The sequence below is a fragment of the Astatotilapia calliptera genome, chromosome 16 (genome assembly GCF_900246225.1).
Source record: "Astatotilapia calliptera chromosome 16, fAstCal1.2, whole genome shotgun sequence".
NCBI classification, from domain to species: Eukaryota; Metazoa; Chordata; class Actinopteri; order Cichliformes; family Cichlidae; genus Astatotilapia; species Astatotilapia calliptera.
The window spans coordinates 13,434,682-13,455,846 of NC_039317.1; the positions used below are offsets into that span (position 1 = coordinate 13,434,682).

General features: G+C 41.5%; 2 protein-coding genes and 1 long non-coding RNA gene across 7 annotated transcripts in view; all 3 read left to right on the forward strand.

Annotated features, from left to right (window-relative positions):
- Window positions 1-4,311, forward strand: part of bcor (BCL6 corepressor) — a 31,837-nt gene extending 27,526 nt beyond the window's left edge. For all 5 annotated transcript variants that reach the window (XM_026144033.1, XM_026144036.1, XM_026144034.1 and 2 more), the window contains 5 exons: window positions 322-488; window positions 1,227-1,372; window positions 3,226-3,303; window positions 3,477-3,630; window positions 3,716-4,311. In XM_026144033.1, the coding sequence (XP_025999818.1) occupies window positions 322-488; window positions 1,227-1,372; window positions 3,226-3,303; window positions 3,477-3,630; window positions 3,716-4,046 (876 nt within the window). In that variant the 3' untranslated portion in view covers window positions 4,047-4,311. The remainder of the gene's footprint in view (window positions 1-321; window positions 489-1,226; window positions 1,373-3,225; window positions 3,304-3,476; window positions 3,631-3,715) is intronic.
- Window positions 4,312-11,939: 7,628 nt separating this feature from the next.
- Window positions 11,940-18,299, forward strand: atp6ap2 (ATPase H+ transporting accessory protein 2). Its single transcript, XM_026145705.1, has 9 exons — window positions 11,940-12,061; window positions 14,439-14,569; window positions 14,679-14,807; window positions 14,900-14,995; window positions 15,089-15,226; window positions 16,620-16,673; window positions 16,772-16,921; window positions 17,012-17,131; window positions 17,442-18,299. The coding sequence occupies exons 1-9, from the start codon at window positions 11,986-11,988 to the stop codon at window positions 17,634-17,636; spliced, it is 1,089 nt and encodes a 362-aa protein (XP_026001490.1). The 5' UTR covers window positions 11,940-11,985; the 3' UTR covers window positions 17,637-18,299.
- A 968-nt stretch (window positions 18,300-19,267) lies between these two features.
- Window positions 19,268-21,165, forward strand: LOC113007933 (uncharacterized). The gene is made up of 4 exons (XR_003269965.1): window positions 19,268-19,282; window positions 19,594-19,821; window positions 20,085-20,174; window positions 20,535-21,165. It is a non-coding gene; the product is annotated as an uncharacterized LOC113007933 (long non-coding RNA).

The window sequence follows — 21,165 nt, forward strand, 5'->3', positions numbered from 1 at the left end:
ACACACACACACACACACACACACGTGCATGAGGAGAATCTGGCAGGCTAAATACAGTTGAGTCACACTTGGTCTCCTCGATGTGTTTGGCGCCAGCTCCAGTATTATGGAGCATTTGTGTGCGAGCGTGTATGTTTGTCCAGCACAGGAAACACACTCAGTTCCTCCTTTCCTTCATTTTTCTCCCTCAGGAACCGTAAAGGGAAGGACTGTTTGCGCATGCATCTGACTTGTGTGGCTGCTCTCGCAGTGTTTGCTTCGCAGATGCTCACACACTAAGCCCTGCTCTCTTTGTTGGCTCTTTTTTTTAATTTTTTTTAGGAGGTTGTGCTGTACTGTCTGGAGAACAGAGTGTGTGAGGTGAATCACAGAGATTACGCCGGTTACTGCGCGCTCCACGAGGCATGCGCCCGCGGCTGGCTCACCATAGTCCAACACCTTCTGGATTACGGGGCTGACATCAACTGCAGCGCTCAGGACGGCACCAGGTAAACGAACTCTTTCATGCACGTGCACACTTGATCACAAACACCAACGGTTACATAAACACCCCTCTTAGGAAAATGCAGAAATGTAGGGATTTTCTTTTTTTGGTTTTACATGAATTCCCGAATAAAGAAAACCAGGGCTTGGCCATCAATAAAGTGACGCGAGCTTTCTCATAACTAAAATTTCTGGGATTTATTTTACATTATTGTACAAGAGCAGTGATTTGGCTGATTAGCTGCACTTTTGGAAAGGGAAGGCTAGTACTTTCATTGCAGTGTTATTAAAATTTACACTGGGGGGTCTGTTCTAAGAAACTGTGCTCAGGTCTTACAGGAGTATTGCCCATGCAGTTTTGCTTTTGAGATTTGCAGCATCTGCAGTAAGAACAACAGTAGTCTTATAAATCTGAATTTCATTTTACTTTATGTCTCGCTACGTCTGAGTTTAGGGAAAATCTAAAAAAGGAAAATATAGATCGTTCTTGTAAGTTTGATCAGAAGTGAATTCCCAAAAATATCCTCCACACCATGTATAAATTTTATCCATAGATTTTGAAGGATATGTGGATCCGAGTTTAAAATATTTTCTGAAGAAGGTAAAGAAGACATTTCCCTCTTATAATTTTAATTTGATATGTATTTGTAAAGATATGATGCAAAATGCAATTTCCCCCCTAATCTCATCCTGGAAAACCACTCCAATAGTTAATCAATGAACTTACTTCCCTGTGTGTGTAGACCGATTCATGATGCCGTGGAGAACGACCACCTGGACGTGGTGAGAGTCCTGCTGTCTTATGGCGCCGACCCCACCTTGGCAACGTATTCTGGCCGTGGCCTTCTCAAGATGACCCACAGCGACAGCATGGAGCGCTTCCTCACTGGTAAATGTGATTTTCTTACATATGAAAGAAAGAAATTGACATTGAGTCCTTGACTTCAGATTCTTCCATTTGAGTCTCATTTTGGCACGTGTGATAGATGGCTTGCAAACAAAGCCTTCTGAGTTAGGCCATCATATGTAGGAATTATCTGCAATATGAAGAAAGACAAAACGGATCTTAACAAAAAAAAGGTTACTTAATACCTAATTTAAGATCCTTATTAAAATCGCAGTGTAGTAAGAGCTAAAGTTGGTAGAATGTTTCTTCTCTCATGCAGACAAAATGAAATGCAAAAGCCACAAAATTTGAATATTAATGTGCCTTTGACCACAGATCATAAAACTCAGCAATGCTAGAAAAGGGAAATAAAAGCCAACGCGAAGCAAGGATTTCTTTTTCAAAAAACACACACGCACACACAAAAAAACAAAAACCAGAAGGCACACCGGAGTGTGGCCATCAAAAGGTGAGGCAAGGGTAAACTGTTAAAGAGATCGGTCACGAGCCCGGTTCCCGAAAGCTCCCATCTTGGCTTGTTTGCTGTTCTTTCAGCGCTCTGACCTCTGTGCAACCTGTTGGTGTGAGGCCCCCTCCGCAAATCCTCCCAACTACAGCTCGACACGTCCGTCGCTGTCATCCCCGTCTCCCCTCCAGCGACCTCCCTACCCCTCCTCTCCCCCTCCCTTCCTCCCTCGACCACCTGTTAGACAGGGAGTCTGAGCCCGCCAGGGTGCGTGCTGCTGCCTCTGAGCTCCTCTATCTGGTTACTTAGCAACGGCAACTGTGTTTGCTCAGCGTACGTGCGGAAATGGGCTTTGCTCTGGCTAGAGACTCTGCTTTTGTACGTGTGCATGTGAGCGCCTGTCTTTTCACAAGGCTGCCACGCTACAGTCTGACGTGTGTGTTGTGAGGGCTTGATGTTTGTACTCGGGTTGAGTCAACACGAATCTGTGCACAGGAGGAGGAGGAGGAAATGAAAGCACACACACACACACACACACACAAACAGGCTCACGTTTCCCCTGTAGCCAGCTGCTTGGCATTACCTGAACTAGTTAAAAGCTATTGCCTGAGAGACACTCGGGGGCTCGTAGCGAGCAGGAGAGACGATCGCGGAACGGAGGCGAAAATAAAACAGGTGGCAGGAGGAGGTTTATGCGAGTAGGTAGACGCCTGCGAAAGCTGGTGCTGAATGTTGAAGAGAACGCGGGTGGATGGATCGATGTCGGCAGGGAGATCGAGCACCGGAGAAAATGAGCGAGTGCAAGCGATTGCTGCCCTCCCTCCACCTGGTCCCACTCATCTGGAGGCCGTTAATCCCTCCAAACACACGCCAGACGCCCCACGCCTCAGCACTGGCACAAAGCCCAGCTCTCACTCTGCAAGTGTGTGCGTGCGCGCGCATGTGCTGAATACACACTTTGCTCTCGCTGGGTGTGCTTATCCAGCTCCCTCTGCCTGTTTGTTTCCATCGCTCTGTGTGTGTGTGCGCACTCGGCGACTGTGTGTGGTTCTTGTTTGATTCCTGGCAGCAGTCTGCAGGCCTGCTCTGCACTGAGCCAGCTCTAACCCAGCGGAGACAGCCACTCTCCTCCCCCGTGGTAGAGCCGCTGGCCCCTGACCATCAGCCCTCCCGTCCTCCCCTCCTCCCCCCAAAAACATTTGCTGTTTGTTTCTCTTTTCTCTCTTGACACTCCCCCTCACCCTCCCCCTCCTTCTCTCCTCTTTTTTTTCCTGCGCTCTTTATCCATTTTTCTGCTGTATTCTCCAAGGGCAATTGTATTTGCCTCGTTGCCTGTCCCCAGGGCTTTGGCTCTTGAATAACAGGCTTCGCTCCTCTCCTCTGTCCGTAGATTATTTTGCCGACCTTCAGGGCCGCTCAGATGACGACCCAGGGCTTTATTGGGAATTCTATGGCAGCGCTGTGTGTGGTGAGTACTGATCAGCACTCTGCGTGTGTGTCCTTTAGTGCTTACAAAGTCTTTATTTTTAAACATCATCAGTGTCTGTACGTCGCACTGGCCTCTTTTAGGCAAGGCAGCTTTATGGTAATGTTGACGCTCACTAAAAAACGATCCGTGCTTTTCCTTTTTTCTGTGTCCAGAGTCTACTGAAGAGGGCGGTGTCTATGACATTTTAGCAGACGCCCCAGGTCCAGATGATGAAGATGAGGATGATAAAAGGGAGGTGTTTGAGTTCGAGTTCTCCGACCGACCTCTTTTGCCTTGCTACAACATCCAGGTGTCCCTCTCCCAGGGGTGAGCATTATTCTCAAAAGCAGATTACATTTTCAACTCTGTTTTTTCCTAAATTCCTAAACGTCTGTTAATTATTCTCTTTCAGGCCAAAAAACTGGCTGCTATTCTCCGATGTGCTCCGTCGGCTGCGGATGTCCGCTCGCGGTTTCCGGCAGGCCTTCCCTCACATGGAGGTGGTGACGGTAGCGGAGGCGGAGTTTTACCGGCAAGCATCTCTGTCCCAGCTCTTCTCCTGCCCAGAAGAGCTGGAGGGCTTCCATCCCGACAGCAAGGAGCTGCTGGACCTGGTGGAAGACAGCGCAGAGCTCGCAGCCCTGCTGGGCTCCACGCTGGAGTTTCTGGACGACCGCTGGGATCACCCCGGTGACAAACTCAAGGACAAAATCAAGGCTGTGGAAAAGTTGGGCTCATCCTGACCCTTTGACCCACTGAACCTTGATCATTATCGACTGCAGTTTGCTTTAGAACCGAGCAGGGGTTATGACGATATGCCTTAGCCTGACCTTTAGTTCCTGCGCTTCGGCCCGACTCTGGACCAGCACTGGTGCACTGTACAGATGGACTGACCTACTGGCTGATGGGCTGCTGAAACATTTCCCTCTGTTAACTGAGGATCAATATATTTGTGACTCAATAGACTTAATAATGGTCTTATTTTTATAAATTAATATATGTATAAATAAATATATAGATATATATATATATATATGTACATAAATAAATATATAATATCAAGAGATTTTTTTTTTTTTGCTCACACGCCCCTCTGAAAGATTTTGTATGGCAACAGAGCGTAAGCGTGTTGTCAGCAACTGGATGCCGTGCATGAGCGCGCGGCACATTGCGCATGTGTGTAGTTGTACAGAATAGTACCGAGGCTGTGCTATTGAATGTGGTATCTGTGTTTATAGGAAGCACATGATGTCCTGTTTTTCTCCCCCCAGCCATCCCCTCCTCAGACTTTAGTGCTCGCTTGAGCCTCAGGGGCTTTTCTGTTGTTGTTGTTTTTTGGGTTTTTTTTCTGGATGTTCAAATGTTGCTTCCTGTTTAGTCTGTAATTTAACATGCAAACTACAAAATTGTATAATAAAGTTTTAAGATAATGTTGATATTCACCCCTTGGCACAGCTTGTACATAACAAGGAGGCTACTGCAGTAAGGTAATTTTTGGTGTGTCCAGTTTTGTTTTGTTTTGGGTTTGTTTGTTCTTTTTGTTCTAACTTTGTAATTAAAATATCTCATAATTTGTATTTATATTTTACAAACGAAGTTGCTTTAAAATAAATATACAAACCGCAAGATGATCTACGCGTCCTGCTCCTCATTAAGTCATTCATGAAGTCATTTGAATTCTGAGAAGTTGAGCGGTGATGGGGGCCCTGTCGATTTCAATCTGTGTGTATAATTACTCCTGTGCCTGATGGAAGTGCGATCCACCACGATCCTCTATTGCCATCTCTTGGAAATTTTAAGTATTGTAGGTTTAGTGCAATTTATTGCTGCAACCCTGAGAGAACAATGTGCCAACTCCCCTTTTGCCGCCTATGTGGTGAACAGCTGCTGGCTTGCAGCGTCCTCTAGTGTATAATTCTGCAAACGCCACCCATTCAATGGGGCTTCAATTCTAAATCCCAACTTTTGTGTGGGTGCCGATGCTTTTTAATGTTAATGGAAATCCAGGAGGTTTTTGACTGCATCAAGGCAGGATTGGAAAACACAATATGTGAGTGTGTGTCATGATTTGATTACTTGATTAGCCAAATTAAAAGTTTTGGGTTTTTTTCAATGGCAATAATCACCTAATGATCTTCTTACTATCAGCAAAATCAGCAATGAAGTTCTCCTTCAAATGAGCAGTATCACTGAGGCTGCGGATCTCTATTCATTTGTGCCACAGAGCTCTACTGTTGTACACAAGTGACTTTAAACTTGGACTCATTGTTGGTGCCAGACAGACTAGTCTGAGAGTTTCAGAAAGTGCTGCTCTACTGGGATTTTCCCACACAAATGCTTAGAATGGCTTGTAAAAGAGAAAATATTAAGTGAGCAGCAGTTCTCTGGGTGAAAATGCCTTGTTGATGCCAGAGGTCAGCTCATACGAAGCCAACAGTTACTCAAATAACCACACACTATAACCAAAGTATGCAGAAGAGCATTTCTGAATGCGCAACAAGTCTATCCTTGACGCAGATGGGCCACAGCAGCAGAAGACCACACCGGCTCCCACTCCTGTCAGCTAAGACCAAGAATCTGAGGCTCCGGTTCACACAGCCTTAACAAAACTGGACAACAAAAGGTTGGAACGGCACTTGGTCTGAAAACATTGTTGCTGACCATGTTCATCCCTTTATGACCACAGTGCACCATCTTCCAGCAGGATAACGCTCCATGTCGCAAAGCTCTGATCACCTTAATCTGTTTTCTTGAACATGACAACTTACTTCAATGGCCTCTATCGTCACCAGGCCAGATTTGAAATGGGAGATTCACATTGTGAATAAGCAGCTTCAAAATCTCCAGAAACTCTGTGATGCCGTCATGTCAATATGTTCGAAATATATTCACTATTTACTATTGTTTGAGAAATGTTTTCTAAATCCACAGTGTCCATCTTCCATAGCACGAAAACGAGAGTGGGAAGCACCACAGGCACGTGCAGTGGGAGTTTGCCAAGAGCACGTATATGTTACTTTATTCACATGTTTAGGTCTTGTAGTGCTGCTGTGTTTCTGTGGCACATAATCCTGGAAATGTATATTTCAGCTAAGCAGTTTGGAGCCAGGTGATAAGGTGAGGTTGTGTTTGATAGTGTTATTTCGTACTGTAAGCCAGCTGTCACTCAGGAGTTACCGTAGCGATAAGCAACACGTGTTTGGCGTCACTGAACAAATAATCCACGGTAACATTTCAGCATATTGTTACTCAAGTGGTCCGGGATGGGACTCAAAATCTCGTCTGGGCTCTGCAGGCTTTTGTTTTTGCTAGACTCGTGCTATTGGAGTTTTAATAGACAACATTTTCTGCCACTGTCTCCTGGAAGATATTTATAATGTTTCACTCCATGTGAAAAGAGACAGAAATGCTGTAAATTTGTTCAAAAACAAAAAGAAGACCACTTCAGACTCTGGCTGCTTTCCAACCCCTGCACAGTTGGCCAATAGCCAGTGAAGGTGGTGAATGTCAAATTGGTAGTTTCAGAAAGTCAGACAGGTGTGGAAAAAGGGGGTTTCCTAAGGCATCTGAGCATTCGGTGAGCATTTCTGACAGACTGCACAGACGCCTTTACGGTATAGGAATAACAGTTGCTATCCAGGGCTGCGGGCAAACTATAAAATATATTAAAAAAACGCAATGCAATTGTCAGCTGTGTGCACTCTACTAGATAAGCAATGATTGCATGCACGTTACAGGGTTTGCTGGACTTGTAGGACTAGCCCACAGCCCCACAGTGAAGCAATCTGCAGTCTGCATCACAACTTCCACATCCCCTAAATGTTTAGATTAACATCGACACATCCGTTCAGGAAATAAATATCTGGATAGACAGACTGCTGTGGATGGAAACAGCAAATTGCAGTACATGAGCATAAACCAAATCAAGTTCTTCAGACAAAGTTAAAGATAAAGACAAACTAATATCATTGTGGGGATATAAGATGATCTTAGGACTTCTTTTTAAGTCCAGCAACATCACTCAGAATGCTCAGTGTGACTGCTTGCTTTTGCTTAGGTGAGGAAAGTCTGAGATGAACTGCTTTCTGCATGCAGGTCGAGAGGAAACGGCCCATTGCAGATATCCTGGTAAAGGTGTCAGACTCGTGTCAGGTGTCAGAGTCTGTCAGACAGCTAATTTAGATGCTGAAGGCGTTAGTTTGTCAGCTGAGACTCTGAAGAGTCATATCCTGAGGCAGAGGTTGCAGGAGGGTCACAACTCAGTGTCAAGAGGATCTCTACTCTGACTAACTTCCCACTTTACTCAACAGCAGGATGTAATTGCAGATAAGGGCTTTGTCTCTGAATATAAACCTCTAATAAGCACTTATTATGGGCACTATTAAGTGGAAAAATTGGGATGACACAGAATACGGCGTGGATATGCTCGTCACCCACGGTGAAGGCTTTGTTTCTTCCTAATTGTCAGTAAAATTCATTAGAATGGAGCCAAGCAGACTGAAAAATGAACGGTTGCGTGCAGCTCGATTTAGTTGGTAATGTCTGAATCTTGGGGTTTTTCTCCATTATTAATGAGCTCCCAGAAATAGTCTGATGATTTAACTGATTTATGGAACTGAAAAATCTCAAGCAAGTGTTGTGATAAAATTTGATCTGCAGTGTCGATAAATCAGCGCTGAAACGTCTTTTAGCCACTGCAACCCTGACAAAGGACAGAAAGAAAAGCTTACCACTCTTACTAAAAGGCAAACCAACCAGGGGGCCATTTCTGAGTGCCACTCTGCATGCATTCTACTTTTCTTTTCCTGTCAAAGTGCATTTGGATGACTTGTTGACATCTACAGGGATGCAAATGGACACACTTCAGCTTGTGCACAATTCTGACACGCTCTTACTTAACCCTCAGTCATTTTTTTTTCTCTATTTGGCACGGCATTCTTATGAAAAGTCATGTTTTCTCTCAGACATTTCTTGGGTTCGATTTTCGAGCTTTGCATGGAACGATTTGTAATCATTTTAGAATTAAGACAGCATAACGGATACCAGATGACTTTTTTCACCGCATCATCATCTCTGGAGATGATGGAGCGGTTATCTTATTTTGACACAATGACTTAGGGATAAAATCACGGCGACTTAACACTGAACGTGTGGAAATACGGAACCGCCTTAGGCCAAGTCAGAAAACAGGCGTGTGCTTTGCTTTGTGCCAGCTTCTAAACAAACCAGTAGGGCCACAATGATAAAGGTCAAATACTGATTGAACATATCCACAACTGGCAAGTTTTGTGTGCTTTGGTTACTACATTGATTTGGACCCTGGTTACACCGCATTCCCAACAATGCTGACAAAGTGCAGCTGTAGAACCATTTCCGTCCCTTTGAACATCTTTCGATGTCATTTCTTCTACCATACATTTTTAAGTGCTGAGCTATCACCAGCTTTTCTGTAGTCTTTTTTTCCCCGATGAAACGCTCTGATCAAGTCATAACTTAAGAATTCAAGGCGTGTAGATGAAAATGAGGAACTGCCAACTGTAGTTAACACACAACTCACACTCATTTTCATATCTTAGTGGGGACATTTAATTGACATAATGCTTTTCCTGGCATCTTACCCTAACCCTAACCATGAAAAATGAATGCCTAACTCTAACCCTCTAAACCTAACCATAACCTAATTGTCACCCTGACACTAAAACCACATTTTGAGTCTCAAACATGCCTTCAAACTCATGGGGATGGGCATTTGGTCCCCATAAGTGACAGTTGGTCCCCACAAGTATAGTAACACACACACACACACACACACACACACACACCTTCTCCCAAACATAAAGACAAAGTGCATTCGATTCCATTTATTCCTGAAAGACTGAATCTCTAACATAATGGAGACCACAACACCTGCACTTTACAGCAAGTTTGCTGCTGGTTTTAAAACGAAAGTAGCATTAAGTAGCGTTTCTATTTTTGTCTCGATTTGCTGCCTTTTATTTTATGTGTCTGTGTGTTTTTGTCTATGCTGTATATTCACGTGTTTTTTATGTGTCTGATTATTGATTATCACTGTTGATTGTCAGCATATAGTGGTGGTCTATGGGTTTATGTCTGTTTACAAACCATATTTCTCCCATGATCATAATAATGTTCAAAGGAACAAAGAGAAAAAAAAACCTGGATGGTTATTTCACTGTTTTGTGTAGCTATAAATATTGTTGGTTTCATCATTTAACTATTAATTTACAGAGGAAATGAAAAATATTATTAATGCCCTCAAATTTACAATTTTATCCACAGTAATTCTAGTTTGCAGATATACGAGTCATTAAAAAATTTTTTTTGTGTACAAGGCCTTTGTTTATACACCAGCAAGACAATTATAGCAGAGTAAATAATCTCATATATCTCACAAAAACTTGTAAGCCCTCCAGGGGATATGTTTTTTAAAGATAGGATAAGAAAGGCTTTATTTAAGGCAAAGGTTGGGGTGGAAAATTCTAGTTTTGACTCATCAAAACAACATAGTTATTAAAAAGTAGCTTTAACTGGGTAGAAAAACAGTATAGCTTAATTACATAAAAATAAAATCCTCCAAAGAGCTCAATTAAATAGAAAAACAAAGCAAAATAGAAACTTATTCTAGTTTCTTGCAAGAGGTCACCACAGCAGATGGATCTGCATGTGTAGTTTAACAAAGATTTTTCCTCTGAATGCCCTCCATGACATAAGATTATTCATCAGCACCACAGTGTTTCCTCTTAGTCTTGAGCTTTCAGGTGTGAAGCAAAATAACAAATAATAATAATTTAAATAAATAATTTACTGCATAATTTAGGAATTCTGTTGTTACAGAAGTTGAAATCATCATCATCATCATCATCATTATTATTATTATTATTATTATTATTATTACAGCTAGGTGGCCAGTTGGTAAAGGGGTTAAAGTGGAATTTGGCTGTAGTGGCTCAGCGTGGGGAAAAGAATGACACCTGAGAATCACAAGTCAAAATTCTGAGAAAAACGTCAAAGTTCTGACCTTAATCTCAGAATTTTGACTTTAATCTCAGAATTCTTACTTTATTTCCTCAGAATTCGTCAAAAGAAAAAAAAAGAAGACATGCCCACTTTTTTTCTTTTCCAATGTTCCTTATCCTCTTCCGTATCCTCCGTACTTGTCAGCTCTAAATTTCCAGTTTATTAAATATCATTGAGCAATCCTTACCTTTAAACATGGCTAAACTGGACACTACAACACAGTGTGGTGTCGCAGAAGTGGCGAAAAGGTGAAGCTGAAACGGTAAGAAAAGAAAATTAAACTAAAAATAAATGCAGCAAAATTTGATAAATGAACATGCAATATGTTAGTTGGGCCTTCAGCTGCAACAGTAGTACCAGCAACAGCTCAGTCTCATAGGCACCGGAAGCTGTTCTTGCTAGCACCATCCATTGAGAAGTGCAGGAGGGAATCCCAACAACAACGTAAGGAAGAGGTGAAATTAGCCTGGTAAAAAATTATATGGAAGGAGATACTTAGGAAGTGAGCGACTCGAGGGTTCCAGTAAAATGAATGCTTACTTTTACTCAAATCCACCATGACACCTCATGTAACATGTAAATTTAAGAATATTTATTTTTTGTTACTTTTTAAACGTTATTTCTGTCTCTAGTGGAGTTTAATTTTATATTGTTCTATCTTTTTAAAAATATATATATCTTATTATATCATATTTTTTAGATGCTGGGTGACTTGTTTTTTCCTCATCGCACTCACTTCATTGTAATGTTGACCCAGTGTTAACCACAGGTGGCTAAAGTGCAGACCTTCCTTGCTTGAGTTGAAGTACAGATACCCGTGTTAAAAGCAAACAAACAGAACAACTTTACTCCAGTAAACCCTGAAGTACTGAAGAAACTTCTTTACTCAATTAAACATGAAAGGTACCGGTGTTGGAGTTAATTCGGCGTTGGTTTTGTGCGCAGAAACATTGGGTAGGATGTTTTTCCAGGTAGGATGGATTCCCAGAATACCTCGGCTCCAAAAATGTACTTAAAGTAAGACAGTAAATATTAGCTCCTTGAAGGACAATTCTTCTAAGCATTTTTGTACAAAGGTAACTGAACCTTGTGCTATATTAGTGTAATAATAAAATGATATTAGTGCATGAAAATACAAATATTATTAAAATATACACTCTATTTCTAATTATTGTAATGAGCTTGAATGGGTGATGCAGAACACATGCAGTGAAAGATAATTTAGGACAATGACTATTTTTGTTGCACCACTAACAATAAAATGAATACAGTCAAGGTTACCGTGGAATTCAGCACGTAGGGGAATCCTAAGAGCTGTGTAGTGGCTCGGTATTGGGAAAAGAATCAAGTGAAGTAGAATAGCGCAATAAAATCCATAAAGCAATATAAAACAAAAATTGCTAACGAAATACAGTAAAACAGAAGCACAGCAAATACTAGATAAGATTAAGGTGTATATAGGGTGTAAAGTTTAGTTGAAGTATAACTACGATGTAATAAAATCTCCTTGGAGAAACATCACAGCGACGTTTGGTCGTCAGCGAGTGTTGTTTCCCCTCCAGTCCAGCAGGCGGCGGTAGCGCACGTGAAGTCCTACAAGAGCGAGACGCAGGTCAGCTGATCGCTGCTGTAGAGGAGAGAGAGATGTCTGTGAAGATCTTGCGAAGGATGGAGTCTGTTTTTACCGTCACTTTGACCTTCTACTGTCTGTTCACAGTCGGTAAGAAATACATAATAATAGTTTTTCATTACTGACGTGTTGGGGTGTTTTCCTCCCCCCACGTATTTACGTGTAATAGTAAAGTATCTTATATGCGCTGAATGGTAGGTCGCTCGCCGAGCCCGGAACATTGTTAGCGTTGCCGTTTAACTCATTGTAATATTTCTGTGGCCAGACTCGTACGACCGTGCTAATATAAACGAGGGAAAGTGGAATAATAACTCTGCGGATGCTGAGAATCATTGTTCGGCTTTGGACTATCATCAAGCGGAAGACCACAGGGTTAGCTTGTTGCTAACGGAGATTATAGCTCAGTCGCTTCTTAAAATCTGCCAGTGACGACGAGGACGTGGTTAATATTCGTAAGGACGAGGTTGACAAATCCGTCCAGGTCATGTAAAAATGAAGAAAGTACTAAATATACGGCTTCCTGGTAGAGGGTTACGATTTTACAGAAGCCTGGGTGGTCACGTGACATGCTCTACGCCACTGGTTCCCCTTTATTCACCATCAGCTCTCTGTCACGAGTTCTTCCTTCATCCACATGAAAGGTGAGGGGCGATAGTTACTGAGCAGGCTGCTGCTTCTTGTGTTTGCTGTAACAGTGAGAAACTGTGCGCCATCCTCCAGCAGCTCAGGGCTGACAGTCAGTAAATGTTATAGTGTTAACGCCTTATCACTGTTTAAATACTTTTAACTGTTTCCTTATTCCTAAGGGATTTGCAGAGATTTTTAAACTGTATGCCGTTCCAGGCCTCCCATTTATCCAGGCTTGGGACTTCCATTGTATCAAAAAGTGATTGTCTGCCAAAAAATTATTGCCCACATTTGAACTGTTGCAAATGACGTGTTGACCTATAATATGTCAAACATATCTCTAATGAATGATATCAAGTCATTTTGAGCCAGAATGAACATTCCTGTCACAAGGTTGAAGACGTAGAAGTTTATATATTCTCTCTTTGTCCATGTAAATTTATCATGTATATTAAAAATGTCTTTTTCAAGAGATATCTGACCAGTAGGGTAGCAGAAATGGCAATCACAGTGGCCAAGAAGGACCGGATTGATTATAATGTAGGAACAGTAAGGCAGAGTCATGCAAAACAGGTAATTTCTTTAATTACGCATATCCAACTAAGCGTCGCCACTATATTGTCATGGTGGACAGGTCTGCAGTCTGTCACAGGGCTAAGGCGCAGACAGACAACTCTCATTCACACCTACAGACACACTAGAGCCTACAGTTAGTGTAAACCTGTGCATGTCGTTTGACTGTAGAAACCATGCAACCATCTGCAAACCCATGCAGACTCCATAGGCTGGATACAAACCAGTGAGGCCACAATGCTGCCCTCTTTGGAAAAACAGCAAAAAAGAAATATGTGTCATTATGAATCACATGTGATATTTATAGATGTAAAACAGTTTACTGCCATGAATGTGTCAGTCTGGTTCTAACACTAACAAATATTGGCCCTCTTGGTTTGGTAAGAAAAACTGACATTTACTTGGCGTCATTAACCCTGGTAAACATAATTGGCTTTGATTTTATTGTAATGTCCCACTTTTCATAATTATATTGTAATGTTTTGCTTTCATATGTAGCTAATAGATCTAGAGGATCTAGATTTACTGCTACTGAAGCCTTGAAACAGATACAGATTCGCAATCTGTTGGAGAGCCGCGAGCGTCGCCATACTTGCGCTCTGTGATGTTGTCATTCTTGTGCTCAAAGAGCCGATTCTGAGAACTCACGACTTAATGGTCAATATGTTGATAAAAATCACTCTGTATCTGTGACAGGTAAAAGAAATGGTACAATACAAGAAAGTATTCCTGTGTAACCCGACTGGATCGTCTTACTCACTAAACTAGCCTGAGGGGTGATAGCTAAAGTTCTTGCTAGATGGTAAATATTTTAAGTAATGCTGTATTCACTGAGTCAGTATTCAGTACAGGAGCAAAAGAAGTTTCCGGACAGAATTGGACAAAATTCGTTGTAATTTAATTTTTAAATCATTCACAGAAAAAGTAGTACATGTGCCATTCTTTCAAAAACTTGTGCATGTTGCCATGTGACGCTTCTTTTTGTTCCTTTTGTGGGAATTTGTGATTGCAAAATGGCCACATTTTAAAATACAAAATTGGGCAATGAGTTGGATACAGAAAGTGCACCGGGCAACAGATAGTGACTTCACTGGTTATTTTAGTTTTGTTTGAAGTTTGGTGGTGATTGGGATCAAAAAGAAAGCTAAGCTAATAATTATATTTGTAGGTGGTGATATTTTTTTTTGTCTTACTTTAAAAAACAAAAACAAAACCGTACCCTATTCTTTTCCACTTAGATTTACAGTCATGCTGTTTTTCCCCTCAGGTGTCCATGGAGACAGCTTCACTGTGCTGCAGGCTCCAGAGTTTGTGTCCTTCCAGAAAGGTGACTGGCCGGTTTCTGGAGAGAAGATTCCAGACCTTGTGGCTTTAACCATGGGCTTCTCAGTTCAAGAGGTGATTCGTTACTTCAACTCATGCTCCACAGTTTTATTAGTGTTATAGAAGAAGACTAAGCTCATAATTACGCCAGCTTAAGCTCTACTATGCGTGTCCAATTGCACAGGATCTATTGTGGCCAGGCCTCCAGGCTGGTCCGTTGTTCCAGCGGCCCCGGGCCAACATTCTTGTTGTGGTGAGAGGAGTGGATAGCCTGGCTCTGCCTCAGAGCGTGGCCTCATATCCCCTGGAGAATGTAAGTATGACCGTTTTTGTGCATCAGCTTTTTATCTTGGTATAAATAGAAGTGTAGACCTGTATATGAGGGTGCTATCTTCTTTTCTGCAGCCCGTTCCCTTCACCATGGATAGTGTTGCAGAGACTGTACACTCTTTGTTTGCTGAGGACACCCCTGTAGTCCTCCAGCTGGCCCCCAGTGAGGAGGTAATAAAAGTCTGCTGATGTACTTCTTATCTGAGACATCCCTCTTGAGGCACTGTTAGTTATTTACTTTGACCTGTCTTTCATTTCTTTCAGCGGCTCTATATGCTCGGCAAGGCCAATGCTGTGTTTGAGGACTTACCCGTCACGTTGCAGCAGATCCGGGCCCGTCTGTCCCAGGATGGCTCAGTGCTGTCTTCTCTTCCCCTCAACTCTCTCAGCAGAAATGCAGAGGTCAGTTCTTAGCCACGTTTAAAACCAAAAGACTTAGTTCTTACTAGAGATGGACCGATCCGATATTACGTATCGGTATCGGTCCATACTGACCTAAATTACTGGATCGGATATCGGAGAAAAATAAAAAATGTAATCCGATCCATTAAATATCACGAAAGCACCTCACAAAACTTGCAACGCGCCATAACTCGCCTCAGAACGTTCGCACGTCGGAGCAGTATGCATCACGTGATAGAGCGGCTGTGGCATGCGGGACCTGTCGGTGGTCTGGATAGCATGTGGAGCTTCGCTAGCAACCCGGCATTTCATCTCCGACAAAGTTATCCCCGAGAGAAGTAAAGCAAGTGTGTAAGTCCATCTCTGAATGTTTGTAAAGCATTCCTGCGTTAAGCTTAACAAGCGATATATGGAGCGACTGCCTCCTCTTGCTGCTACTTCAATCATGAAACTGCTTAACGATCAGCTGATCGGCTTTTCTGTCGCGAGTCCGTCTCTCTAGTTTGCTTTTGGCCCACTTTGCACCAGAAAGAGGAAACCAGCGGCTGAACAGCAGCAGCACGTTTAAGCTTGATCAGCTGTTGTTAGAATTTATTTAATATTACTTTCTACACCAGGATCTTTTTCTACGTAGCTGACGGCTGGTAACTGTGCAGGGGCGGATCTAGCAAAGTTTAGCCAGGGGGGCCGATAGGGCATTAACAGGGAAAAGGGGCACAAAGACACACTTTTCTTTATTCTCATTTAAAATGTCTAGCTTTTAATAAATAATTATCCGAATCTTACACCCAAAGTTTTAATTTGATGTAAAAGGAATAGAAGTCCATTACTGTATATAGAAACTATTAAGTCTACGGTAATATATATACCCTAGTAAGCTATAGTACTTTTTCCTTTGGGAAGGTACCATCTGTGCAGTCTGCAATTTTGCTTAAGAAAGATGTTGAATCTATTTAATATTTCTTGAAAAATAATTGATTGGAGTTGGAACCCTATTAGTTAGGTTGCTTAATATTTATGCTAAGTACTCTTTAAAATACCAGAATAGGGAGGATGGTGTAGGTTTAAGTTTATTAGATTGATCAGTATTGCTGAACTATGAAACTTTTTTTTTTTGCATACAGGTATAACAGAATAGCTTTAGTGTAGTTGTTGTTTTAAACTTGAGTATGAACTTATACAAAATTCAGCAAGATATTTAAAAAAAAACAGTTTTGTTGATTAAAAAACACTATATCGGATTCATATCGGTATCGGCAGATATCCAAATTTATGATATCGGTATCGTATCGGACATAAAAAAGTGGTATCGTGCCATCTCTAGTTCTTACTCCTTAGTTAACCAAAATTCCTTCCTTTGCCTTTCTTACCCTTTTATTCTTATTTTTGTTAGGCCGATTTGCTCTTCCTGTCTGAAGTCCAAGTACTGCATGATATCACCGCTCTGGTGAGTTGTTCCCTCGGACTGAAGCAATTCTTTCCACTTACAAAAAAAAAGGAAAAAAGAGTTGTGTTTGACGCAAATCTTTTCTTTCCCTCCTGTAGCTGCAGAGACACAGACATTTGGCTAAGGACCACTCCCCTGACCTGTACTCGTTGGAGCTGTCTGGCTTGGAGGAGCTGAGCCGGCTCTATGGTCCAGACTCCCCTCAGTACCGCGATGCCACGGCCCTTCTCGCTTCTGTCCTTCAGAAGGTTAGAAGAAGATCTGAAGAAGCGATACGCCTCTGCAGCTAACAATTTAACCACATTTTAACCGTGTGCGTTTTTGTTTTTTCATTTCAGTTTGGGCAGGATGTGTATGGTCTCTATGGCAACAGCTCTGTGGTGGAGGTCGTTACAGTGAAGGCCTTTGAAGCTCCTTTAACCAGGAAGTCCCGCTCAATCCTGGAATCCAGACAGATTGTAAGTCTGGGTCAACCTACTTTTTAATATATATATATGCCAGAGGAGATACTTCCTGAACATGACATAAATGTACCAAATTAGAATGGGTTTATTTACATTTCAAGCACATTTTCTGTAACACATGTAGTTTAGAGGTCTGCGTCATGTAGCAGAGAATAGCAGCAAAATTACTTTTCTTTTCGAGAGGCGTTCATTCAGCTGTGTGGTGATTCTGAGTTTGTTTTGTTTCTTAGCTGCGGACACTGACACTTTAAACTAGTTCCAAATAGCTGTTTTAAATTTCTTGACTACTGCAAACATTTTTCAGAGTAACCGAGGCAGCCTCTACAACCTGGCTCACAAGTACGACGTCGAGTACGCCGTGGTCTTCAACATCGTGCTGTGGCTCATGATCGTTCTCGCACTCGCTGTCATCGTCGTCGCTTACAACCTGTGGAACATGGACCCGGGCTACGACAGCATCATCTACAGGATGACCAATCAGAAGATCAGGATGGACTAAGTTCTGCCTGTCAAATCTCCTGTTGTCCCCTTAGAGCCCTCTAGTGAATGTTTGTGTTTTGTGTGAGGTCTCATTTAGTGAATAAACTGTGAGACTCTGATGGGAGGAAGACCATAATACCACTCACGTCTTTGTTTAGAACTCTGGCTGCAGAACCTACAAAAATATTAACATTTCGTTAGCGGCTCCTCAGTTTATCTACAGCGGTATCGTTCTTCATGTCCTGGGAGAACAAACTGAAACTTCCTCTCTATAAACTCACAGCATTCCTTATAAATTTAACCACTCACTATCTGTGTCTCATCTGTTTTTCTTGGTGATTGAAGTTGTTTTTTGTTGTTGTTGTAAAAAATATATTGTAATATGAAAGAAGGAGATTTATCTGGTTTCTCTGTGAAATTGTTGTGCTTTTCTTTCTGTGGGAAACAGTTTTAAGTTAAATGAAATTTTATGTGTATATATTGAATATACAAATGCAACTGTATGAGAAACGGCTGTGCTCTTGTAAAAAGATGTCAAGTAGACTTCAGCGTGCTTCTATTCTAGATTACAGATGTGTTGGGACACAAATACTGGATCTAAATGTTGTTTGTTAGGATTGGATTCGAATAAATGAAGCTCTGTAAATTGCAATCTGTGAATGACAATAAATTATTAAATGGATCACCCTGATTTTTTATTTACTCCTATATACCACACACTGTGCATAATTATGAAGCTTGATTAAGGTTTTATCTAGTATCTACTAGACAACGCCACTCTCCTGGGTTCTCTGCATTGGCCTCCTGCACATGTTATTTTATTTTAATATTTTACTGGCCACTTAAAAGTCTCCTGGATTTGGCCCCAAGCTGCTAACAGTTATTGACCCCATATGAGCATGAGGCTGTATCCCAATTCAGGGTCTGCAGCCTTAACGTATGCAGCCTTAACGGTCCACAAGGGCCACGTACTCAAAGACCGCTAAGGCCGGAAGTGCGAGGCTTGTGAAATGGGACGGTCTAGCCTCCGTCGCGCTGCCCAGGTTGCCTAGCAACCAAGATACTAACAGCTGGAAACGTTTCATACAGCATTGTTTGACAGAAATGAAGGAGAACATATTTTGTTCATTTGTTTGCTTGTTTCTACATGAGCTTTGATCATTCTCTGTAAGATTAAGGTCAGCTATTGAACGGCGTATATTTTAAAGTAAAGGCTTTAAAACCAAGTTAGTACAAACATCACTAATGTCACATAACTTTGCCGACATGTGGCCAACAGTAATGTTTTAATGTTCTTCGTTATTAAACATTTGCACATAAATAAGTCACATAATATTCAGTACTTACTTAAAGTTTACTCTTCGGGGCCCCTCATCCGCTGTTTTTTTTTTTTCAGCAAAATTATCCACACCCACCGCCGCGCTATGCATTCTGGGATATGTTGGGCCACGAAGTCTACACCGCCACGCCCTTAAAATTCAGGGAAATGAAGGACGCATTTGAGGGCCGCATTTCGAGCAGTCTTCGTCGCGTCGCTGTGACGTAATCGGCCTTAAAATGCGGCCTTTAAGGCTGCAGACCCTGAATTGGGATACAGCCTGAGTTGTCTTGGATCCACATTCAGAGCACTTACAGCTGTTCCAAAATCAAGAGTTAAACCTAGAGGTGACTACTTTTGCCATCAGGGCTCCTCAACTTTAAAATGATCCACCCGAGGAAATCGCTTCTTAAAGCTCATTTCAATAGACTCGCTTGTATTTGTTTATATTTGTATTCTTTTTGGTGACATCCCTTCAATGCCTGCCTACCCTTTTAGTTTTTTTGAATTTGTAGTTCTATTAAATCTGTAAAATCTGTTTTGAAAGTTGCTGTATAAGTAAAGATTATTATTATTATTATTATATTTTATTAGATATCCTGTAAATGTTACGTCAACCCCAATTCTGTATAATCATTCTTATGTCACCACTGCACAGGTATTGCTCATCGCACATCGTCTTCATTACATGTTCAGCTTTCGTAACAGCTCAGCCAATCAGAAAGCAGTGTTTCTTGAAGCCCCGCCTCCGGCACAATATGTAGTAGGTTGTGAGCTTTTATAACCATTCGCGGACACAGGAAGCTGTGTGTACCTGTTACGGAGAAGTTTACGAAAAGTACAGATTGACACTGGACAGAAACGATGGTGTGACTGCTAATAAAAGGTAGGAGACTTTTCTGAAATCCCTGTTAAACCGTTTCGCGTCCACGCGGTGTTTACATTTTTTCCACAATAAGATCTACCTATCTATGTGACTGTATATACAGTGTATACATGTGGCTTGACTGTATATTTATATATTATATATTTTATATACACACACGTATAGATAGACAAATATGTACAACAAAACAAAACATTACACAAAGCACACTCATACTCATAGAAAATCGTGTTGTTTTGTTGTGTTGTTGTTTCATATTGCAGCTAGCATCTACGTGGTTAGAAGGATCCGGGCTTCCATCGCTGAAGGAGAGCAACAGGAGAAGCCCATCCTGACACCATGTAGTGCTATAGGTAAGATAATAACCAACTAATGGAAATAAACTGCAAGCAGGAAAAAAGTTCAAACTGTCTATGACTGTGGATGTCGCAGATCTTCGTTAAATGTTAGCTGAACTGTGCCTCTATTTATTATTTTTCATTCTAATGAGTCATTTTTGTCTTACACTTATGCAAAACATTAATTTAGTAAACAAGCAACACTTATTTTTACCAGTGAACTGCACATATAACATAGTTCTTAAGACATTACATCGTTAAGCATGAGATTAGGGTTACCGGTATTAGCGGTAAAGACAGTGTGCGTGTAGATTTATGCAGGAGCATTACACTGTAAATATCACTGACTCCCATGTGTTTCTCTTGTCATCTTAGCTGGAAAGAGAGCGGGGCAGGGGTTGAGAGAAAAAGCCTCTGCTGCATCACTGAGCCCAGGATCTGATGAAGGCGTCTTAGAAGCAGCAGGGCCGGGGACGTCATCAGAGACAGCTGTGCAGAAATGTGGCTCCTGACGTTAAAGACTACGCTGGACACTAGGACCATGGACAAGTCAATAAAAATAAATAATCGATTATTTATTTAATTTCATTTTTGGGGGGTACTCATTCATTTTATACACCAAACAGTTTATGTGTGAAGATCTACATTGTTATTTTTCTTTTACACAAAAGCAAACATCAAACAAACAAGAAATATTATTCCAGCACTGTCCATGTTGTATGTTGTACCCAGTGGTCAAATTTTTATTACTTGAAACATTTTGACTTGCCACACCATGAAGTTAGCATAGCTAATAGAAAATATCATTATAATAACATTACCCAAAATCTGTTTAAAAAAAAGTCTGCATATGTTATCAAGTGTGAGTGGTAGGTCAACATGTTCTCTGTAAGTAAAATCTGAAGTTTATCTGCTGCAGTGTTTGAAGGCCGGCTCACCAACCTCTTTCCAGGGGCTGAGCTGGCCTGATGTTTCTGCAGTTACATCAATAAATTATAAAAATGCT